The following is a 19,285-nucleotide window of genomic DNA, read 5'->3' as shown; positions in this document are numbered from 1 at the left end:
AAAATCTTGTGTTGTTTATTTTACTTAGCGCATAGCCGAAAATCGCCGTGAGTATTCCAAAATGTGCGGTGGCCTATTTAGTATGCGCTGAGTACACGTTGGGTTCGGTTGAAAAATCGCTGAAAGTGCTTTTTCGGTACTTAATCGTTGAATTGGTGTTTAAATATGAAAAAATAAAATTAAAATGTTAGTGCTTGAAATTTAAAAAATAATTTGTGTAAAAATTAATTATTAATTTTATTTAAAAAGTGTTAAAGACAGTGAAGAGAAAAGTAAAATTAATTTTCCAAAATTTTTCTCAAGTCTTTAATAGCAATATTCGACATTGCGTGTGTGTATCCATAGAATATCTTCAACAACTCGATGTGTGTGCGCGCGCTTGTGTCGGTTCCTTTGTGTCTCATTAACGGCAGACACTACTAGTTCCCATCTCACCAGAAATATTCAAACAAATGTAGCAACAAGTAGTGTGTAAGATTTTAAAATAAACAAAAAAAAAAAAAATTTACTCTCCAAATCTGTGCGTGTGTGTGTGTGGGTGCGCTGTATGCTGTATTTTGAGTTAATCTGCTCGCTGCTTGAGATGATAAAAGCTAGTTGCACAGCGTGAATTTCAAAAACAGATTGCATGTTTCTTAGTATATAGCAACAAAGCCTATGTGCATACAGATTTATGTATGTAAATACTATTGTTTTAGAAAACAACCGTTAGTTACGATTTGTAGTGAATATGCGATTGCTTAATATATAATCAATCCAAAGCACAAGTTAATAAAAAAGTGTAAAAGCGAGGAAATAAATAGACATGTCGACTCGGCGTGCACAATCCTTACCGCCGCATATGTTGGACCAAAAACCGACGCGCGGAAAATGTATAACGGCAATTTGTTTCTCATGGAAAGTAATTTCCTGCGTGGTCTCGCACGTGATTCTCGTGCTGATGGTGGTCTCATATTGTGTTGGAGGCGCATATTTGTTTCAACATCTGGAAAAACCACACGAAATCGAAGTGAGTTTGAGGTTTGGTCAGCGAATTTAGACCAATGTATAAGAGCATCTTCGAAATCCTATTGGACTCTCTACATTTTGTTTTATAAAAAGGATTTAATTATTTTCGAATATTATTTTTCAAATATGAATTCCAAAATATTCCAATTTTCAGGTTAAAAAAGATATACAAAATCTGCGTCTCAATTTGACCGATAAAATTTGGCGTTTCTCCGACAATGCTACAGTGCTATCCGAAACTGTTTGGATAGCCAATGTAAAGAAGGATTTGGCCAGTTTCGAAACACAAATAGTGACGGCCATAAAAACGAATGGTTGGGATGGTGATGAGGACGTTACGAAGTCGCAATGGACCTTTGCGGGTTCACTGTTTTACTCGATCATCGTTATCACAACTATAGGTGAGTAATTGAATGGCGACTAAATTTCAGAAAATGTTCAACATTTTTATTTTAAAGCTACAAACAATTAAAGCTACAAAAATATTAAAATAAATTATTTTACAACTTTCAATTTGAAATACTCCATTAATGCTGCACATTTGTGAGCCCCTTATTGATCTTGTCATCCACTTGTTGTTGGCTCAGTCTACTACTTTCGACTATCTCCACATTCTTACCCTCAACTTGTAGTTTTCGATTCGCACTTTTACCATCGTTAAAAGCATTTCCATAACCAAAGGGACTACCAGCATTGTATTGTAAGTAACCTGGGTAACCAGCTGAGGCAAGTCCGTAACCTTCAGTGTACTGTGGACCGCCAGCGCCAGGATATTGCGCTGATGGAAACTGATTACCCTGAAATTGAGCGCCAGGATATTGTGCACCACCCGGATACTGTCCGCCAATTGGGTATTGACCGCCAACAGGATATTGCCCAGCTTGTCCACCGGCAAATTGACCGACACCGCCGAACTGTCCACCAAACCCAGGAGTTAGACCAGCATCGATGCCTGCATAGGCACCGGCGCCCGCTTGTCCGAACTGTCCACCCGCCCCTAAAGCATTACCACCACCGAATACGCCTGGTTGTGCGGGAAAGCCTACACCCGGCTGACCGTTGTAACCACCCGGATATGCTGGTTGCGGACGTCCAATTACGCCTGTCGGTCCACCAGGCCCGACTAAAATACCATTCCCATTACCTGTAGCACCACCAAAGCCACCGCCAATATTCGGGTAGGGGTAGTTTGTACCAAAGAGTTGACCGCCGAAGGGTGGGTATGGGTAATTTCGTGTTGCCACATTCGTATTTACATCATCGTCATAGTCTTCGATTTCATCGTTTGGTGGATGTCCTGGTAGCGGTTTGCGCGTCGTTGGCTCACGATTACGCGCTCGCGCATTGCGGATTAAAGTTTCGCCCTGATATTTGGCTGAGCTGTCATGGAATGGGCGCGGTTGATACTTGTCGTTGCTTCGTCGGGTCCACACCCAACGGTCATCTTCGCGCTCAGCAAACGCGACACATATTAATGCGGCGGAGATAATCAATATAACTTGCTCTTTATGCATTGTGTTGGGTCTGAAATGGAAGAAATTTGTTGTTCAATATGGAGTAAAAATAGTAATTTTTGAAAATAGAGGATCGCTATAGAAGAGACTTTTTACCGAATAATTTATTAACAACGGTTTTGGAAAATACTCCATGAGTTTCAGGGTTTTCTAAAGCCATTCTACAAGGACTCTTTTTTATTTTTTGGAACAAAGTTTTAAAACTGCTTTGTTGGAGTCGATGTAAGGATCATTTTGGGGTATTTTAATCAAAATATCACTAAAACTGTTTTGGAGATGGAGATCTTCTTTTTTTTTAAGAGATATTACTTAGAACACTATAAGTGCTGTCAACTTGTGTTCCAATAAGTTGAATATTTTTGAGATCTAAAGCACAAACCTAACTCTTTCGAACCCTAATTCAATTCTCAAGTTGATCTGAAAGTTTCAATAGACCTGTACGAGGAAGTGTTTTTCCATCGGTTTTTATTATAAATAAGTGATGGACCGAGGAAGCCCGGATTCCATAATACGATCCTTTGAAATTTTTCACATAATTCAAACTTTTGAACCAACTTTTTAGAACAATAGAACAGTCCAAAGGATTTTCATCAATAATATTATACTCTAGTTCCAAGTTCTCAAAAATGCTTTGATATTCGGTTGCTCTTATTTAGGTGTGCGGAACACTGAGGTACCGAAAGAACTTAAGTTGAATATGAACAAGAGTTAAGGATTTTCAGTGATCCAGAGTAGGGATCTAATCTTTCGTATGTGATAGAGAGGGAGAGAATCAGCTAGCTCAACAGCCAACCGCTTTTACCGTTTTGACTTTGTTTCAAGGATGATTTGGTATTCGAACATCTTAAGTGGCACTTGAGCTGTTATTTTGAGTAGCTCTTTTAGCGGTTAGGACCTTTCTATAACAGTAACACAGAGGACATTTTAAGTTTCGAATCTTTGTTTGACAATTAAATGCACTGTTACAAAAGCCTTTTGCTGAATTACCATTATTCGCTTTTTTGTGTAAATCCGGTTCACAAAACTTTCGAAAATTTTGCATCTTTCAAAATTTTGTAGTTTTTCAAAATTTCAAAATTTTTTTCAAAATTCATTTTTATAATTTTTTGAAATTTCTAAAATTTTCACAAAAAATCGGTTTTATAATTTTTCGAAAAATCTGTAATAACATGAGATTTTATACGTATGTAGCGCTATTAGAAAACACATAAAAATTTAACGTTATTCAGCCTTGCAATTTTATTAATTTTTAATTGACCATTACTATTTGATTCCTAGTTTCAAATTCGCTCTTGCAAATAACACTCTCTGCACACAATTGTTGTTGGAAATATTACGTCCGTCCACTCACCAAATTGTTTTTGTTTTTATTTTTATAATCAAAATTGTATTTCAACACTTTTGTTTGGAGAAAAAACTGTGCCAAAAATACAGAATATTTCTTTTTCCGCGTTATGATGCGTTTTGAACGCGTCGGTGGTTGTCGCTAGAGTAATCTGGCATGAGTTGGACACACGCTACTTAAATAAAAAATCGCAACACGGCGAGCGTTCAACTGTAGCGTCATCATGAACACGGCAATTACGGCACAAGAGTCGAAAACATTTTGAAATTAAATTGAAAAACTCATACATTCACAATACAAGTGGTGATGATGATGAATTTTGTGATGATGATATTGAAAATAATGACGTTAATGCTGACTCTACTGACCGCAAGTGCATAAAAATATTATGACGGCGCTTGTTGAGTTCTCGGGTGGGAAGGCAAAAGTGAAAGCCGCGTAGTCTAGCAGACTGCAGACTAAGAAGGGTGGTCAGGCAGGGATTGTGACCATAAAACCGAATTCAGTGTAAACATTAATGAGTATATTTATTCAAATAAATATCGGGAAATGTTGTCAAATTGGAGAGCTTTTATAGAATATTTTGTAAGAGAAACCGCAAGCATAAACACGGAATGGCAAAGAAAGTGAAGTATTATTAATTCTAAAAATCGTATTTAACTCGGAATCAATCACTCATTTAAGCGGAAATTCAGTTATGGTAAGCCAAAATTGCATTACTCATTAGAGTCTTTATGGCGACACGTTCCGCTGTGGCTTTGTACCTTCATTGTTGTTGTGTGTTTCAGTAAACCACCCAAAGTCCCAAATTATAAATAAATACAAGTGTCACTTTAATCCACTTCTTCTCTTATCAACGATCTCAGCATTGCATTGATCGCATTATCGACGACAGGCATCTTTCAAGCAACCACGCAGCGATTGTATGGGTCTTCAGGTGTGGTTGGGTGTACATATGTGTGCCGTCGCATTGCAGCCAGCAATTGACATCGTTCGTTGGTCACTGGCATTAGACTGTCATTAATCAGCGCTCATTTGATGCCCAATAAATGTTCAAATAAATCATTTTTATCATTCGAAGATTTAGCGATTTAACGCTTTGGAAAACGTCTTTGGCACCGCGTACACATTTCTACAAGCACCAAATTTGTATGTATGTATGTGTGGGTGTATTTGCATTTTTGCCAAAATTTGTTGTTGTTGTTATTCTCGTGTTGTTGCGTGTGCAGCATATGAAATAGCTGCGAAATGCAAATTTCTCCCAAAATTGTCTGTTTTCAATTTATTTACAATCGGGTGTTCTGGCATAACATACAATAAAAACAATAATGCATTTTGTTTTTGAACTTTCGTAAATGGTGTTGATTATACCGTTTGGTTTGAGATAAAGGCGCTTTGAAAACAATATTTGTACTTTGATTTCAAATAATTGGCTAAATTATACATTTACTCTCGGCGTGTGGTCGATTAATTAATTATTTTAATAAAATTCGGTCCCGAAATTTCGGGATTATTTGTTTTGATATCTTCGGGATATTTTTTAAGTATTTAAATTAGAATGTAAATGTGATTTAATCAAAAACTTATCCGGTGAACTACTGAAATCAACCTTACTGAATCCCGAAATTTCTGGATTACTTCTTTAGTCGCTTGATTTCTTCGGGTTTTTTTTTTCGAAAAATGTAAAAACTTGGAAGAACTACCAGAACATCTTCTCCATGCCTGCAGACCAACTTTAAAACAGTTAATTACAATATTTTTGGTCATACCAAACTAAAACAAGGAACTTATTTAACGCGTGATCCAAGTAGATGTACTTTTTTCAATAGTCTTTTTTTTGAAATATCACGCGTGAGTCGTGTCATGCTGCCATGTTATTTTTGTTCAGTATTGTTTAGCTTATGGTCAACATAATCGGCCACTGAGCGTACTACGCAGTGAGGAAAATATATCAACCGTAGCTCAGAGGAAATAGTCAAAACGCAGCAACTCGGGTGATGTGTGAAAAGACGTGGCGCATTTTACGCCAAGATCTTAAATTGAAAGCGTACAAAATACAGCTTGTCCAAGAACTTAAGCCGCTCGACCTTCCCCAGCAACATTGCTTCGCTTTATGGGCTCTTGAAAAGTTCTAAGAAGATCCGACGTTTTCGAGCCAAATTCTGTTCAGCGATGAGGCCCTTTTCTGGCTCAAAGGTTATATAAACAAGCTAAATTTGGGACGTAGAGCAACTTGAAGAAGGTTCAAGAGCGGCCTTTTCATCCAAAAAAAACAACGGTTTGGTGTGCTTAGTGGGCCGGTGAAATCATCGGTCCATATTTCTTCAAAAACGATGCCGGTGAGAACGTAACCGTCAATGGCGACCTTTATCGCGCCATGATAACCGACTATTTGATGCCTGAAATTGAAGTTCGTGATCTCGCCGACATTTGGTTTGAGCAAGATGACGCCACTTCCCACACATCGCATAAATCAATGGATTTATTGAGAGAACACTTGTGATCAGATAATTTCATGCTTTGGGCCGTTCGATTGGCCACCAAAGTGGTGTAATATCACAATGTTAGACTTTTTCTTTTGGGGATATTTAAAGTCTGAAGTCTGTGCGGGCAATCCCGCTTCGAAACGAGTGTCACTCGCCAGTTGTCAGTCGAAAAGTTGGAACGAGTCATCGAAAATTGGACTCAACGGATGGATCATCTGAGACGTAGCCGCGGCCAACATTTGAAAGAGATAATCTTAAATAAATACCAAAGAATCATAATATACATTCCCCTTTAAATTTGTGTTTTTTTCTTTAAAAAAAGAATCTGGAAATGGATCACCCTTTAGTATCCTCCACGTCAGTCTCCACTGTAAGCTACAATTCCATTCGAGTTGCTTCCATTGCACTTTTAAAGGAAATTCCGTATGTTTCAAATGCGAAATTGTATTATTGATATTCTTTTTCTTTTGTATTATTTAATAATAAAACAACGAAAGAAATATTTAAAGAAACCTTTTGAAAAATTCGCGATTTCCGAGTTTAAAAAATATAAATCGGGATCATCAACACTTGCATTACCATCACAAGTACCAGCAAGCAAAACAGTTGAAAAACCCCGTTAATATATTTAAATTTAAATTCCCTAAATGAAATGAAAATAAATTAGTTGCAATGTTGAAACCACACTCTGTGCTCTGTGGACCCACTCACACCGACCATCATTTGTTGCTGTCCAACGGAAGCAGTTTTGTTCTCACGAATTTGGCCTTCAAAACCAGAGTGTTGCTGATGACTAGACGATAAAAGAGCGCCAATTTTAGTTGTGGAAAGCCAACACTTGCCGAATACTCTACGCTCCAACGCACAAAAGCGATTCCACAGCAACAACAATTTCTGATTTTTAATACCCAAATGAAAAACCATAAAAATCATAATACTGTGCAAGGTCAGTGCTGAATGTTATGGCTTTTAAAAGTGCTAAAAAAATTCCCAAAATTAGATTTTTTTATTCAGATTAAACTAGAATGAGGATACTAATATACCCATTAAATTAATGTAAATATTTATATAAGAGTATCCATTAAACTGTTGGCAAAAGTGTTGACATTTAATTTTGGGTTTCATTCAGAGTTTACTGACCGAGGCGGCTAATGAAAACAAATGTTTTCGGACGCCACGAAGAAATGCTTAGTGAGTTCTGAGTTCATTAAGATAAACTCTACTCTATTTTTAAATCGTTTGGTGATCATATTAATGGAATGCAATTGCGTTAGGGTGGTCCACAATTGTAAGTATAAATTTTTATACCCGCTTTTCTGAACTTATAATATTTTTTAGAACTTTGTGCAAACGGTTAAAGCAGAGTGGACCAGCCGATAACTTAAATGCCCTCTTTAAACTCACAAAAACATTAGGGTGTCTCAATTTTACTTCGTTCTAATATAAGCTCACAGAAAACATCTTTGGTCGTCCTTCTCTTCCGTTGGAGCGTGGGCGCAATTCAGCGATGTTGAAGAACCTCGCCTTGTTGCGGATTGTGGACGTTCATCTACCGGGGTGAATGCCAGGACTCGACGACGGAGTCTCTCTCCCACCACAAATCCAACACCAAATTTGCGCTCCTTTATATGGCCGCTGTAGTAGATGTCACAAGGACCCACCGTCTTCCGTCCTTGTCCCGTCCATCGCACTTCTTGGATGGCGCTGGTGTCAGCCTTTAGTTGTATGTGGACATCAACTAGCTGGGCATAGGCACCTTTCCAATTAAGGGTTCGGATATTCCAGGGGCATGCTCTCAAATCGTGATGCTTAAAACGTTTGCAGGGGTTGTCATCCAAAGTGGGTAATCTCATCCGAGGCTCTGTTTGGTTTTCCATTGGGGAAATTTTTTTTATGTGGTTGGTCCCAAACCCTACGCGCAACCGCATATGGGGGCTTCGCCTTCTCACTATTGCTCGCCTCCAAACGGATGTATGTTGGCTACCCATGGGATACTTGGGCTAAAACCGGAAGTCGTGAGCTGCTTGAGTCAAACATATGCAACAGAATATTTACTGGCCACTCCCAAGTGAATGGCAATCAGAAACTTTCCTCACTTACGTGAACTTCTACATATGACAACATCCCCCATCCTCCTCACTAAAATATATTATTCAGAAATATCCATAGAAACAACAATTAGATCAGTATAAATAATACAATCCGGCACATCGTAATATTCTGAAATGCAGCCGTAAAGTTATATTAGATGTCAGTAATGTTTGTATAAACGTTGTAGAGATAATAACGAATTTTTAGATTTTTTAAGAACCACCCTAATGTTCAAACATATTCCCACACACTCAATGACGTACAGTGACTTGATAAAAGAACGTTGCAATGAAGCTTCGCATTAATTCCAAAGCTAAGAACTGATTATTTTGTGCAATCACAACTTCACAACTCCTCTCAAGTATATCCGTAAATAATTGCAAGTTACTTGTAGGCAGCTTGACTCACATTTCCTGCGCTTTCTGGCTGGTGACATGCAAACAAGCGTTAAAAGCGGTGAATTTAGCAATTGAATCAAATGTGTGTCATACATACATACAATATATACAATGGCAACCGCAAATTCTGACTTACTCATAGCAATAATTGCGGTACATAGCTCGTAAAATTGTAAGAAATTAATAAATACCCACAACAACAATAGCGCACAATTCATGCCGCACGCATAGTATGCGCGAGTTGCGTCTGGTCAATGGGAAGCCTTGCCCAATGCGTTACAGTTGGTTGACCAATTTTCAATGGCATCGTCTGCTTGGCATGACGTTGTCACAAACTCGTATACTTCGACCACATACTCGTACATACTCACATGAGTACTTGCAACATCTTCACTTTGCGTCTTTATATGCGTGTCTTTAGGCTTTTATTAAATATTACTTAATAGTTACATAGTTATCCGAGTACAGGTGTGTGATTTAGAAGGGCGAACTACTAGTTACTCGACTGTGATAATACTCGAAAACGTCTTCGCTGTAAGATACTATAGTACTTTCACCCGAAAGTTCCAAGTCAACGTTTTCCAAGAGAGCATTTTGGTTGATAGAACCCTCTATATGTCTTCATGTATTATACAAATCAAAGGTCTTAGTATTCAAACCGGTAATCCATCTCTTGGATTTATCTTTTCTTCTCGATACAGTTTGGTTGAGCTCATTCAATTGATTACGCGTGTGTACTTCTGATGTACCGACTTTAATCTGATATGACAAGGCTGGGTGCATGCCGAGAGTGTAGAGTCTGTTCTATGAAGTCAAATTTCAAAATATCCAGACTTGTCTTCGATATACTATTGGTGTTATATATGATACTAACCACCTAACCTAAACATTTTTCACTCGGAGTCAATGCAAGTAATATAGAACTGTCTGTCGTGGGAACTTAAATTTCTTTTTCCGATGCTAGTTTTCGAAACCCACCATTAGATGATCTTAGGTTTGGTTAGCTTAATGAACTGATCCACTCTATCCCACTTTGATGGCTAAAATCACCAGTCCTTTGTGATTCCGCCAACTCCTAAATGTGAATACCACAGATCCTAAGGCGTCGACAAAGCGCTTTGTGCCTCTTACAAATTTTGTTTAAGTGGTTAATATTTAAACGAGCGGTTCATCTGGTTGTCCGAAACTAGTATTGACGAGATGTTTCAGCCTTCAGTCAGTAACAGCTGGACAATGAAGGAGAAAGTGTCTAGATGTTTCAATTTCGTCTTCTTCCATGCAACATTGGCAACTTGCATACTGAAGGATGTTTAGCCTCACAGCTGTGACCTTAATGATCCCGAATAATTCCTTAACACTTATTGCAACATTTGTCTTCAGCGGCTTCAAAATTTTCAAGTAATTCATTCCGATCTTTTCTGTACTTGCTTCCAAAAATTTAATTCCCTGGAACAATGTACACCTTTCTTAACCAGCAACTTTAAATTATAAAGAGTTTGTAAAATTAATTCTTCTAACAATTTTCTAATTGATTTCCAGGCTATGGACACATATCACCACGTACGGATTGGGGTAAAGTTACGACGATTTTTTACGCTATTGTGGGTATACCACTCATGCTGCTGTGCCTTTCCAATATCGGAGATGTTATGGCCACTTCTTTTAGGTGGGTACTCTGAAGTATTATCTTTAACCAGCACTCATACTACAGAGATTTTTAAATTTCCACAAAGGTTCATATATTGGCGGGTCTGTTGTTATGTTTGTACACGCGCCGCTCGACGTCCACGTCGACCACGACAACGCTCTGGACGCCGGCAACAGTATAGCTCACGTTCACAGCCGCCACCAATACGCCGCTCAATGCGCCTCACTCAGCGTTCGATGGCCGATTCGGGTTTTGGCAACTCTGCAGGGCTACCACATGCATACTCAGATCCGGAATTGCGCACCGGACGTTATGAGTATGAAGGCGGACGTAATAGCGGACGACGACATCATTACAACAGCAACTCACAACGCAGTCGACAGATACCACCTTATCAGTATGATCAGCAGTATTACGATGAAGGTCCACGGCAAGCGCAAACACTCAATCGTGGTTCGAGATTTGGGCGCAGCATGCGTAACCGTGAAAGTGTACGCGGCCGACACACGGTTGAACGTGAGCGTTACATAGCGCATCCCAAACAGCGACATGATTCCTTTGAGGATCTCAACGCGCCACAATCGAAGCGTTCGTACAGCATGCGATCGGTGCGCGCGTCAAGCGCACGCCGCGATGTTGGTCCGCCACCGCAAGCTATGCGCCATGACGCACGCGACGCACATGAATTACGCGAAGCGCCGCCACGCGAATCGAGAGAAATGCGCGAAATCAATAGAATGAATCCGCGTTCCCAGCAACGCGGTCGTTCAATGTCGCATGCGCCGCCGGCGGCACGCGCTAAATCTGTAGATCCACGCATGCACTATGACGACGCCGTCGATGAGGAGGTCGTACGCAAGACACCCATCATACCCAATCGTTATGCAATTGACGAACTCGATCATTATCGCGACCACCAACGCGAGCCTCGCGGAAAACATATGCCACGCAGTCAGTCAATGCCACGCTCTGCGCTACTAAAAAACAGTTACCAGAAAGAACAGCAGCGCAGCAACGGCGTTAGTTCGTATCATTCACATCACAATCAACCGCGTCACGCGTCTCCACAGCCACCACATCGTCAGCACTCCGGACATCACTCGCAATATGGTGATCGCCTGGAATTGCCTGAGTTCGCGCACTCTCGTATGAATCACACCAGACGCGGTCGCTCACCGGCACCCATTGATGATTATGACGATGAATTCGACGATTACTATTTAGATGATCGCGATGTATACTACGATGATTATGACAATCGCGAGATGCCGTATCAGTCGAGACACCGAGATCGTCGATATAGAAGAGAGCGTACTGGTATGATGACTATATACATAAGTTTAGGCATGGTTTAAATCATTTTTGACTGCTTTTGCAGAACGCCTACCGCCTTCACCACGCATCATGTCTCCCATGGGTTTTCCTGTAAAGCGTCAAGTACGTCCACGCTACAGCTGCGATTACGATGACGACTCCAACTATGGTGACGATTGGAGCGACTACTATGGCGATATGTCGCCAAAAGATCGCCCGGTGCCGATCTGGCTTTGTGTATTTCTGGTCATCAGTTATATTTTGGGTGGCGCAGCACTTTTTGCTTACTGGGAGAAATGGTCGTTTTTGGACTCTGCCTATTTTTGTTTCATAACATTAACCACAATCGGTAAGTTAAACACAGTATAATAGAATTTTTGGCCGATTACGCAAACTCTAACTTACCCGGACGAAACTAAAAACCGAACCACCCCCACACTGCACCTAACCTTACAAAATGTAAACAAACTTGACCACGGCTTGTCCCTACTCTTTTTACCTTAACAAGCCATACAACACGTCATCCTCAAAATATAAAATTACTTATCCCTAGTGACCAATAAGAAAAAAACCCCGCCCCATTTGACACCTCAAAACGTAAACAAACCGTAGGTTTGACCTCATGCGAGGTCAATGACCTTTGAAAGGGGTTTGCTTACATTTTGGGTGGAAGTCAATGACCTTTGACAGGGGTTTGTTTACATTTTGGGTGGAGGTCAATGACCTTTGACAGGGGTTTGTTTACATTTTGGGTGGAGTTAATGACCCTTGACAGAGGTTTGTTTACATTTTGGAACGAGGTCAATGACCTTTGACAGGGGTTTGATTACATTTCGGTCAATGTCAATGGCCTTTGACATTTTGGGACGAGGTCAATGACTTTTGTTACTTGTAGTCGGTGTCCTTAGGTAGGTTTGTTATCATTTTAAGGGACTACGGTTTGTTTGCATTTTGTTCACGTTTGGAGATGTCGCTGAAGCCATATTTCCTTATATTTCGCAGTTCGGTTTATTAACATTTTGAGGTGTCAGATAGGTATGTTTATATTTTGAGTCACATTGGGTCAGACTTCATCACTTATGCAACTTCGGACATTTTATGCTCTCCCAGTTTATTTATTTATTCTTATTTTGAATTTCACATTAAAAAAATATTACTTAAGACTTTAAAATTAACAAATATATTGTCATAGGTTTTGGCGACTTCGTACCCGCAAAAGGTGTCAAAGACGAATCGGAGCAGTCCATCGCCTACTGTTCGCTATATTTACTCTTCGGCATAGCTTTATTGGCGATGAGCTTCAATCTGGTGCAAGAGGAATTCATCTCGAACGTGAAAGAGGTGGCGCGTCGTTTGGGCATTTTAAAGGATGAAGAAGACGATGATTAAAACCGTTCGAATGATAAGCGGGTCTACAAAAATGAATTTTTATTATTCTGCCAAAAGCTGTCAATTCGGCAGCATTCCTCAAAATGATGTGAGGAATATTTTTTACCGCTCGAAAAACAACAACAACGATTTAAGTGTTACAGGGATCTGTTTATTTTTATATTTTCGATTTCTTGTTTTTTTTAACAAATCAGCAACAAAGGATATACAAGAAGCACGAGCAAAATATATTTACACACGAATGTCATGTTGGAAAGTGAAGCAATTTTAAATTGTATACATTTTAAAATAAGCATAAACAAAGTAAGAAGAAGAGAACAACTAAAATAAATATGTTTGAATTGAATTTTACAAAAAACATTCAATGGCGACAATAAACGAAAGCACACAACGAAGGTACCGCTGCAGATTGTGACTACTCACTTCTTTATTTATATTTATTGTAATTAACTTTTAAAAAGCGCTCTTTTAAGCAACAATTCCTTAGAGTTGGTAGATTTTTGTTGTATTTGCACGCGAGTTTAATAAATTTCGAAATTCCATAGCAGTGACTAATGCATACGTCTCACTTTTGTCCAGTTCAGGTTAGATGCATGCCTCAATTAACTGACAGCGAGTAACGCTATTCTCAATAAAGTAAGTAAAGCAGCACAAACTGCAGTTAAGCATACCTTCAGCGTGGAAAACAAACATTTTTCTTTTCAAATAAATATACAGTTAAATAATGTAAACAGCAAGCACGGGGATAAATAAAATTTGAATGCGTTTTGAGAAAGTTTTCACTTAGGACATGTTTTCCTTGTTGGCCTGCGAATAAAATTATGGAGAATAAGTTATAAATGAAGCTTTTACAAATCTTGTACGAAAATACTCACTCTTGAAGTTGGTGCTGACGAATTGTGTGATGGCGACGGTTTGCGTGGTGGACTGCCGCCAGACAATGAGTTGCTATTGCGCAATTGTTTCTTCGATAGAATTGCATTTAATTTCTTGTTTGCGACATTATTCATTTGGGGCGTGGCGACATTTGTTAGATCGATGGGTGTTGAGTTGAGCAGAACTTCTGTATTGGAAATTTCCTGCATGGAATGCTTCAGATCATGCTCATCTTCACTGCCCTGCAAATTGAAGAAAATTATTACATATAAATTTTTCAGATATTTTATTGATCTGGTCTAAGTATATACCTCATCAATTGGCGCTGTTGTGTCCAAATCCGACCATTCGTTCTCTTGCCGAAAACGTTTCACGATGTCAATATGTGGCGATGTGGAGGCCAAAGAGCGTGGATAGATGAAATTGCGTTTCGATGGTGTGGCACCTGGAATATTAAATGGAAATTTTGTATTTTTCCTTTACAAATTTAATTTCTTTTGTTTAATTTACCTGTTGGCGCATATGTCTGCAGCTCGCGTTGCTGAAATTTATCCACATCGTTTACGCAAGCGCTCATCTGTTCTCTGTAAGTGTTTGCATAATTCAGTATGTTTTTCTGCAAGGAAGTGGTCAAGCCACCCGAAACGGCCACATGCTGCTTCAAACGTTGAGAATCTTCCGCGAGACTCGCCTTTACATCAGTAGTAGCTTCGTCAATTTTCAGCTCGCTCTCCAGTCGTGCACGTTTCACTTCGGCGACATGCTCTCCCAGCATTTTCTGTGTGCACTCCAAATGTGTGGCGGCTGTGGTGGTGAACTCTACGATGCGTACAGCGCCATCCTGTTGCATGTTGTCAACTTGTGCCTTGAGCGTTGTGTGCGCGTTTGCTTGTTGTTCGTTGCATTTTAGTGCCTCGGTAGTTTGCTTTTCGTGCTTCTGTTGCATTACTGCGTTCTCATTGCAGCTCTCCTCGCAATGGGCTTGAGCAAATGTTGAACTTTGCTGTACACGTTCAATACTTCTTTGCGTATTTTCTTCTACTTTTACCTTTAGTTCGTTAATGGCGTCTGCACGTGTTTTCCTATTCGCATAAGATTTTTCTTTCAAGCTGTTTAATTTCTCTATGATTTCCTCCATAGCCGTACGTTCCTCTGCTGCCGCTGCACGCTCATTCTCTATTTCGTGGTGCATTTGTGCCAAATGTTGTATGTTTGTTTCTGCGAACTGTTTGATTTCGCCAATACGTTCGGTTATTTTATTGGTATGCACTTGTAGGTTTTGCGATTTTTCTTGCAGACTTTCCACAACAGTTGTATGCATATTTTCTGTAAGCGCTTTTTGTTGATCTGTAAACCTAACTAAATCTTGCAGAGTCTCTTGCATTTGTGCAGCGAATTCGATTTGTTTACTCTCCAGCGCTTTAAACAAATGTGTGAATGTAATTTTTTGTTCACTGCTAGTATCACCAAGTGCTTGAAAGCATTTTTCGATGATTGTGCTTGTCGATGCAAGCGATTCTTTGCATAAATCATTGACTTTCTGTATTTTCATGTCACTATCACCTACTAGTTTCTTATGTGCATTTGAGGTATTGTCTAAAAAAAGGGAATATTTAAAATTTCGAAAAAAAAATTAATAAACAAACTTACCAAACTCCTCTTGTAGCATTTTAATATAAGAATTTTGTTGTTCTTTCATACTGCTTAAATTGCTATCCATTAATTCGAAGTTATCATGCATGCGTTCAGCGAAACGTTCGCATGCAGTTTGAATTTTAACATCAACATCTTTTCTGCGCTCAATTGTACTCTAAAGTATACAAAAATATATAAAAATCAAAAAAAAAAAAAGTATTATCATTATATTTACATGCAATTGATGTGTGTCTTTTGTGGCAATATCGGCAACATCCAAAATTTCCAACGCCTGATTCGTTAGCACCTCCTCGGTTTTCATGTGCGATTGCAGCAATACCTTCTTCTCCTTATAGCGTCGCTTAGTGCAATTGAATAACTATAAATGAACAGTAAATTTATTTTCCATTTATTTATAACCAAATAATTTCTTTTTACCCGCTTTGTCTGCTGCAATGCGCCTTGCGTCTGATTGAGATTTTGTTCGGTACGTTTTAATTCCTCAGTTTTCGCCACTAGATTTAAGCTAACCTCATTAAAGATACGTTCTTTATTTTGTAGCTCATCCTTTAATGCTTTCAAAAGCAACATTTTCTCATTTAATTCGCGATTCTGTGAATCCATTTTCAAAGTCATTTCGTTGTACGTATCCTCTGCTAAGTAAATGCCATTTTTGTCTCTGGCCGCCATTAAATCACGTTTCAGCTTATCAATCTCTTCGGTGTACTCTTTGAGCACAGTTTTCTTGGTTAATTTTTGGTTTACTTCTGGTTTGTTTTGTATGTTTTTAGCGCGATGCGCATATTCCAATGTACTTAATGTCTCTTCAATATCTTTGTGACCCGGTGAGATGGTGGCAATTATGGATGTTTTCGTGCGTCCACCTAGTTAATTATAAATAAATTTGGATAATAATAAATAACATTCCATTGTAATCCCACTTACCCAACGATTCTTGTAGCAGACGTGTTAGTTTCGACTCTCGGTAGGGTATGTGTGGTGTGCGCTCTACTAATGCCGTAATGACACGCCCCAGCGTCAACAAACTTTGATTTATATTAACGGTTTCTCTGGCGCGTATGCCTTTCTCATTGCCCGCTTTGGAGACGTTTTCACTACCCGCTAAATCGACTAAATTTAATTTGCCAATTTTTAGCATTTCTTCACCGTCTATGCCATTTTCACGTATATGCACCAAAATCGAGAAGACTGTATGTGATCTTGAAGATTGCGCATTCATTAATGTAGTTGCTGTTTTTCGTCGTTCTTTTCCTTTTTCCAAAAGCTTATACACATCATCTTTGCTATGCACTGGTATCTCTTCTAAGCCTTGTATGATAACTGACCCCTTCTTTGTGCTATCGTCGAAGATGCGTATCTTTACACTATCATCCGATGACAGCAAATCACACAATTCCTCATTATACAATTCCAAGTAGGAAATACGCATTGAAAACTCCATTTCAAGCATACGTAATTCATCGAAAAGATGACTCAGAGCGCGTGGAATAATACCAATGTCAGAATCCTAAAAGAAAAGAAAGTTGCAAATATCTGAATTTCATTCTAACGTCTCTTACAAACAGTTTCAAGGTTCCAATTAAATTCAGGTAGTTAGTTTAAATTGAAAGAAGTCAAGGTTATATATTTTGCTTTTTCCACAAACTGGTTTTGCACCCGCGTAATAGACAATTAAGCCAACACAAACCCTTTTCAAACTCAATAAAGCAGAAAATTATACTTACGTCTTCCCAAGATGATTTCAATTCGGCGCATTCAGTGCCCACCATAGTGTGCGTTTTCCCCGTACCAGTTTGTCCATAAGCAAATACAGTACAATTGTAGCCGGAGAGCACCTCCTCAATGAGAGGCGCCACAACTGTGCTGTATACATCTGCTTGCCGAGAATCTGTACCAAATACGCGATCAAATGTAAACTTTTTGGTCAACTTCGATTCAATGGTATGCCTGGTAACTATTTCACGATTTGATACAGTTTCAATTACTTCCGCGGAGCGTATACACCGTTCACGAGAATTTAAGGGTCTAATCAAAAAAATATAAATGAAATATTTTGTATTCGAAAGTGTTCGTATAAAACTGCTACTTACCTAACGCGCACATAAACTTGTATATTTTGATTTGATATCTTCCTGGGCTGATGGCTGGATGCATTATTAGCACCTCCAGAAGTGTTCATTGCCATGAAATGATTTTATAAAACTTCTATTAACACAACAATTACAAAGGAAAAAAATTCGCTACAAATCCGATGCTATTTACGTACTCCCAATCGGCTGAATTCGAAACGACCGTTTGAAATGCTTCGTTCAATTTCGTACAGCTGGCCGAATACGAAGAGCTGCCAATGCATACAGGGTTGCTGCGATAGGAAAGTGATGCCATTCAATATGTCAAACGGCGGAATATTGAAATGCATTCCGTTTTGGAAATAGTTCAATTGTATTGTATTAATAATTGTTTGAATAATAAATTATTATAATGTTTATAACGTTTGAAAACCAAGTCAATTAAAGCAGATATCGTTAAATCGCATTTCACAAGTGAACTTCTTGACGAGTTCAGCAACAACAACAATGCATTGGACGAGCAGGATTTTGGATTTTGCAACTTTTTTTTGGAAATTGGAGAACTTGCAGAAAAATAAAAGGTACTTGAAAGTATGTATATGATCAGATTAAATTTACACCACATCCATTCATTTTCATCTCTTTATTAGCAAGTTTTAGCTAGAGCACTGTCTGGTTGACATATACATTATTGGATATATATGTACGTATATATATTAAGATACCTTACTCACTTTCAAACTCAGAATAAACGTATTCCTCTTCTTTCTAAAAAAGGGGAGCGCAGACTCCAAATATTTCATATCCGCCACCGAAATAATTGGAGAAGTAAACATATACCAAAGTTGTAAGTGTCAATTATATACATGTATTATATACCGGATATTTTAACTAGGGTTCCAAATTCTTAGAGCTCAAACCGGATACAAAAATATATTTAATTTAAAATCAGGGTTATCATGACCAGATTACATTCTATTATTAGAGTGCTTATGTCCTATCCTTTATCTTTTACAGGATTATAACTCATTTCTCTATAGCAAATGTACATATTATTATTTAAAGATTTTAATGTATAGTTAATAGTAGTCTTTACCGGTATTCGGAAACTAGTTGTGATAAGCACAAAATTCAGATCAGTAGGGAAAAACTTAAAAAATTATAATACAAACTACATTTCATTTTTGATTGTTCACAACCTGATAAGTCTTAATAATGCTAAATTTTTTTAAATAAAGGTCTGTCTGATTGTCCTATAAAGTCTCAATTGGTTTACAATTTTTGCACTTACATTCAAGTGTGTTTGTATGTATTTTAATCTCACTCAAAAATAGATTTCACTCAAAATATACACAAATATCACTCACTGTCTTAAAGACCGGCTTTCCTCAAGCAATTTAAAATATAAATTATTTTTAAATTTTATATTAACGATTTAAAAAATTTTATCTAAAAATATTTAAAAAAATGTGTTAATAATTCCATAACAAG

General features: G+C 38.4%; 4 protein-coding genes across 8 annotated transcripts in view; 2 read left to right on the top strand and 2 right to left on the bottom strand.

Moving 5' to 3' along the window:
* Positions 1–16: 16 nt before the first annotated feature.
* LOC105210476 (serine/arginine repetitive matrix protein 1) lies at positions 17–13,551 on the top strand. Of its 3 annotated transcripts, none has more exons than XM_054229969.1 (7): positions 17–186; positions 699–1,009; positions 1,163–1,409; positions 10,382–10,508; positions 10,576–11,807; positions 11,869–12,153; positions 12,997–13,551. In XM_054229969.1, exons 2-7 carry the CDS (start codon positions 806–808, stop codon positions 13,191–13,193), a joined length of 2,292 nt encoding a protein of 763 aa, XP_054085944.1. In that variant the 5' UTR covers positions 17–186; positions 699–805; the 3' UTR covers positions 13,194–13,551. The 3 variants fall into 3 exon arrangements, with proteins under 3 accessions (XP_054085944.1, XP_054085943.1, XP_011179775.2); XM_054229968.1 differs by having other exon boundaries at positions 314–1,009; XM_011181473.3 differs by having other exon boundaries at positions 17–471.
* On the bottom strand, positions 1,432–4,031 carry LOC105210475 (keratin, type I cytoskeletal 9). 2 transcript variants are annotated; one of them, XM_011181471.3, is made up of 2 exons: positions 3,874–4,031; positions 1,432–2,532 (listed from the first exon to the last, which is right to left on the bottom strand). In XM_011181471.3, the coding sequence occupies exon 2, from the start codon at positions 2,520–2,522 to the stop codon at positions 1,536–1,538; it is 987 nt and encodes a 328-aa protein (XP_011179773.2). In that variant the 5' UTR covers positions 2,523–2,532; positions 3,874–4,031; the 3' UTR covers positions 1,432–1,535. The 2 variants fall into 2 exon arrangements, with proteins under 2 accessions (XP_011179773.2, XP_011179774.2); XM_011181472.3 differs by having other exon boundaries at positions 3,787–4,025.
* Positions 13,323–18,085, bottom strand: LOC105210474 (kinesin-like protein Klp61F). The gene is made up of 10 exons (XM_011181470.3): positions 17,816–18,085; positions 17,450–17,750; positions 16,650–17,232; positions 16,143–16,588; positions 15,940–16,083; positions 15,720–15,879; positions 14,580–15,665; positions 14,381–14,514; positions 14,069–14,311; positions 13,323–14,000 (listed from the first exon to the last, which is right to left on the bottom strand). The coding sequence occupies exons 1-10, from the start codon at positions 17,908–17,910 to the stop codon at positions 13,977–13,979; spliced, it is 3,216 nt and encodes a 1,071-aa protein (XP_011179772.2). The 5' UTR covers positions 17,911–18,085; the 3' UTR covers positions 13,323–13,976.
* A 271-nt stretch (positions 18,086–18,356) lies between these two features.
* The window catches only part of LOC105210477 (LHFPL tetraspan subfamily member 3 protein), a 30,723-nt gene continuing 29,794 nt past the window's right edge, over positions 18,357–19,285 (top strand). The window contains exon 1 of one of the 2 annotated variants that reach the window (XM_054229972.1): positions 18,357–18,375. The gene's annotated coding sequence lies outside the window, so the exon portion shown is untranslated. Of the gene's footprint in view, positions 18,376–18,624; positions 18,642–19,285 lie in introns of those variants that run through there. The other variant, XM_054229971.1, reaches the window with a different exon arrangement.

Source organism: Zeugodacus cucurbitae, chromosome 4 (genome assembly GCF_028554725.1).
Source record: "Zeugodacus cucurbitae isolate PBARC_wt_2022May chromosome 4, idZeuCucr1.2, whole genome shotgun sequence".
NCBI lineage: Eukaryota > Metazoa > Arthropoda > Insecta > Diptera > Tephritidae > Zeugodacus > Zeugodacus cucurbitae.
Note: the sequence above shows the minus strand (reverse complement) of the source record. Positions and strands in the feature narration are given on the sequence as shown.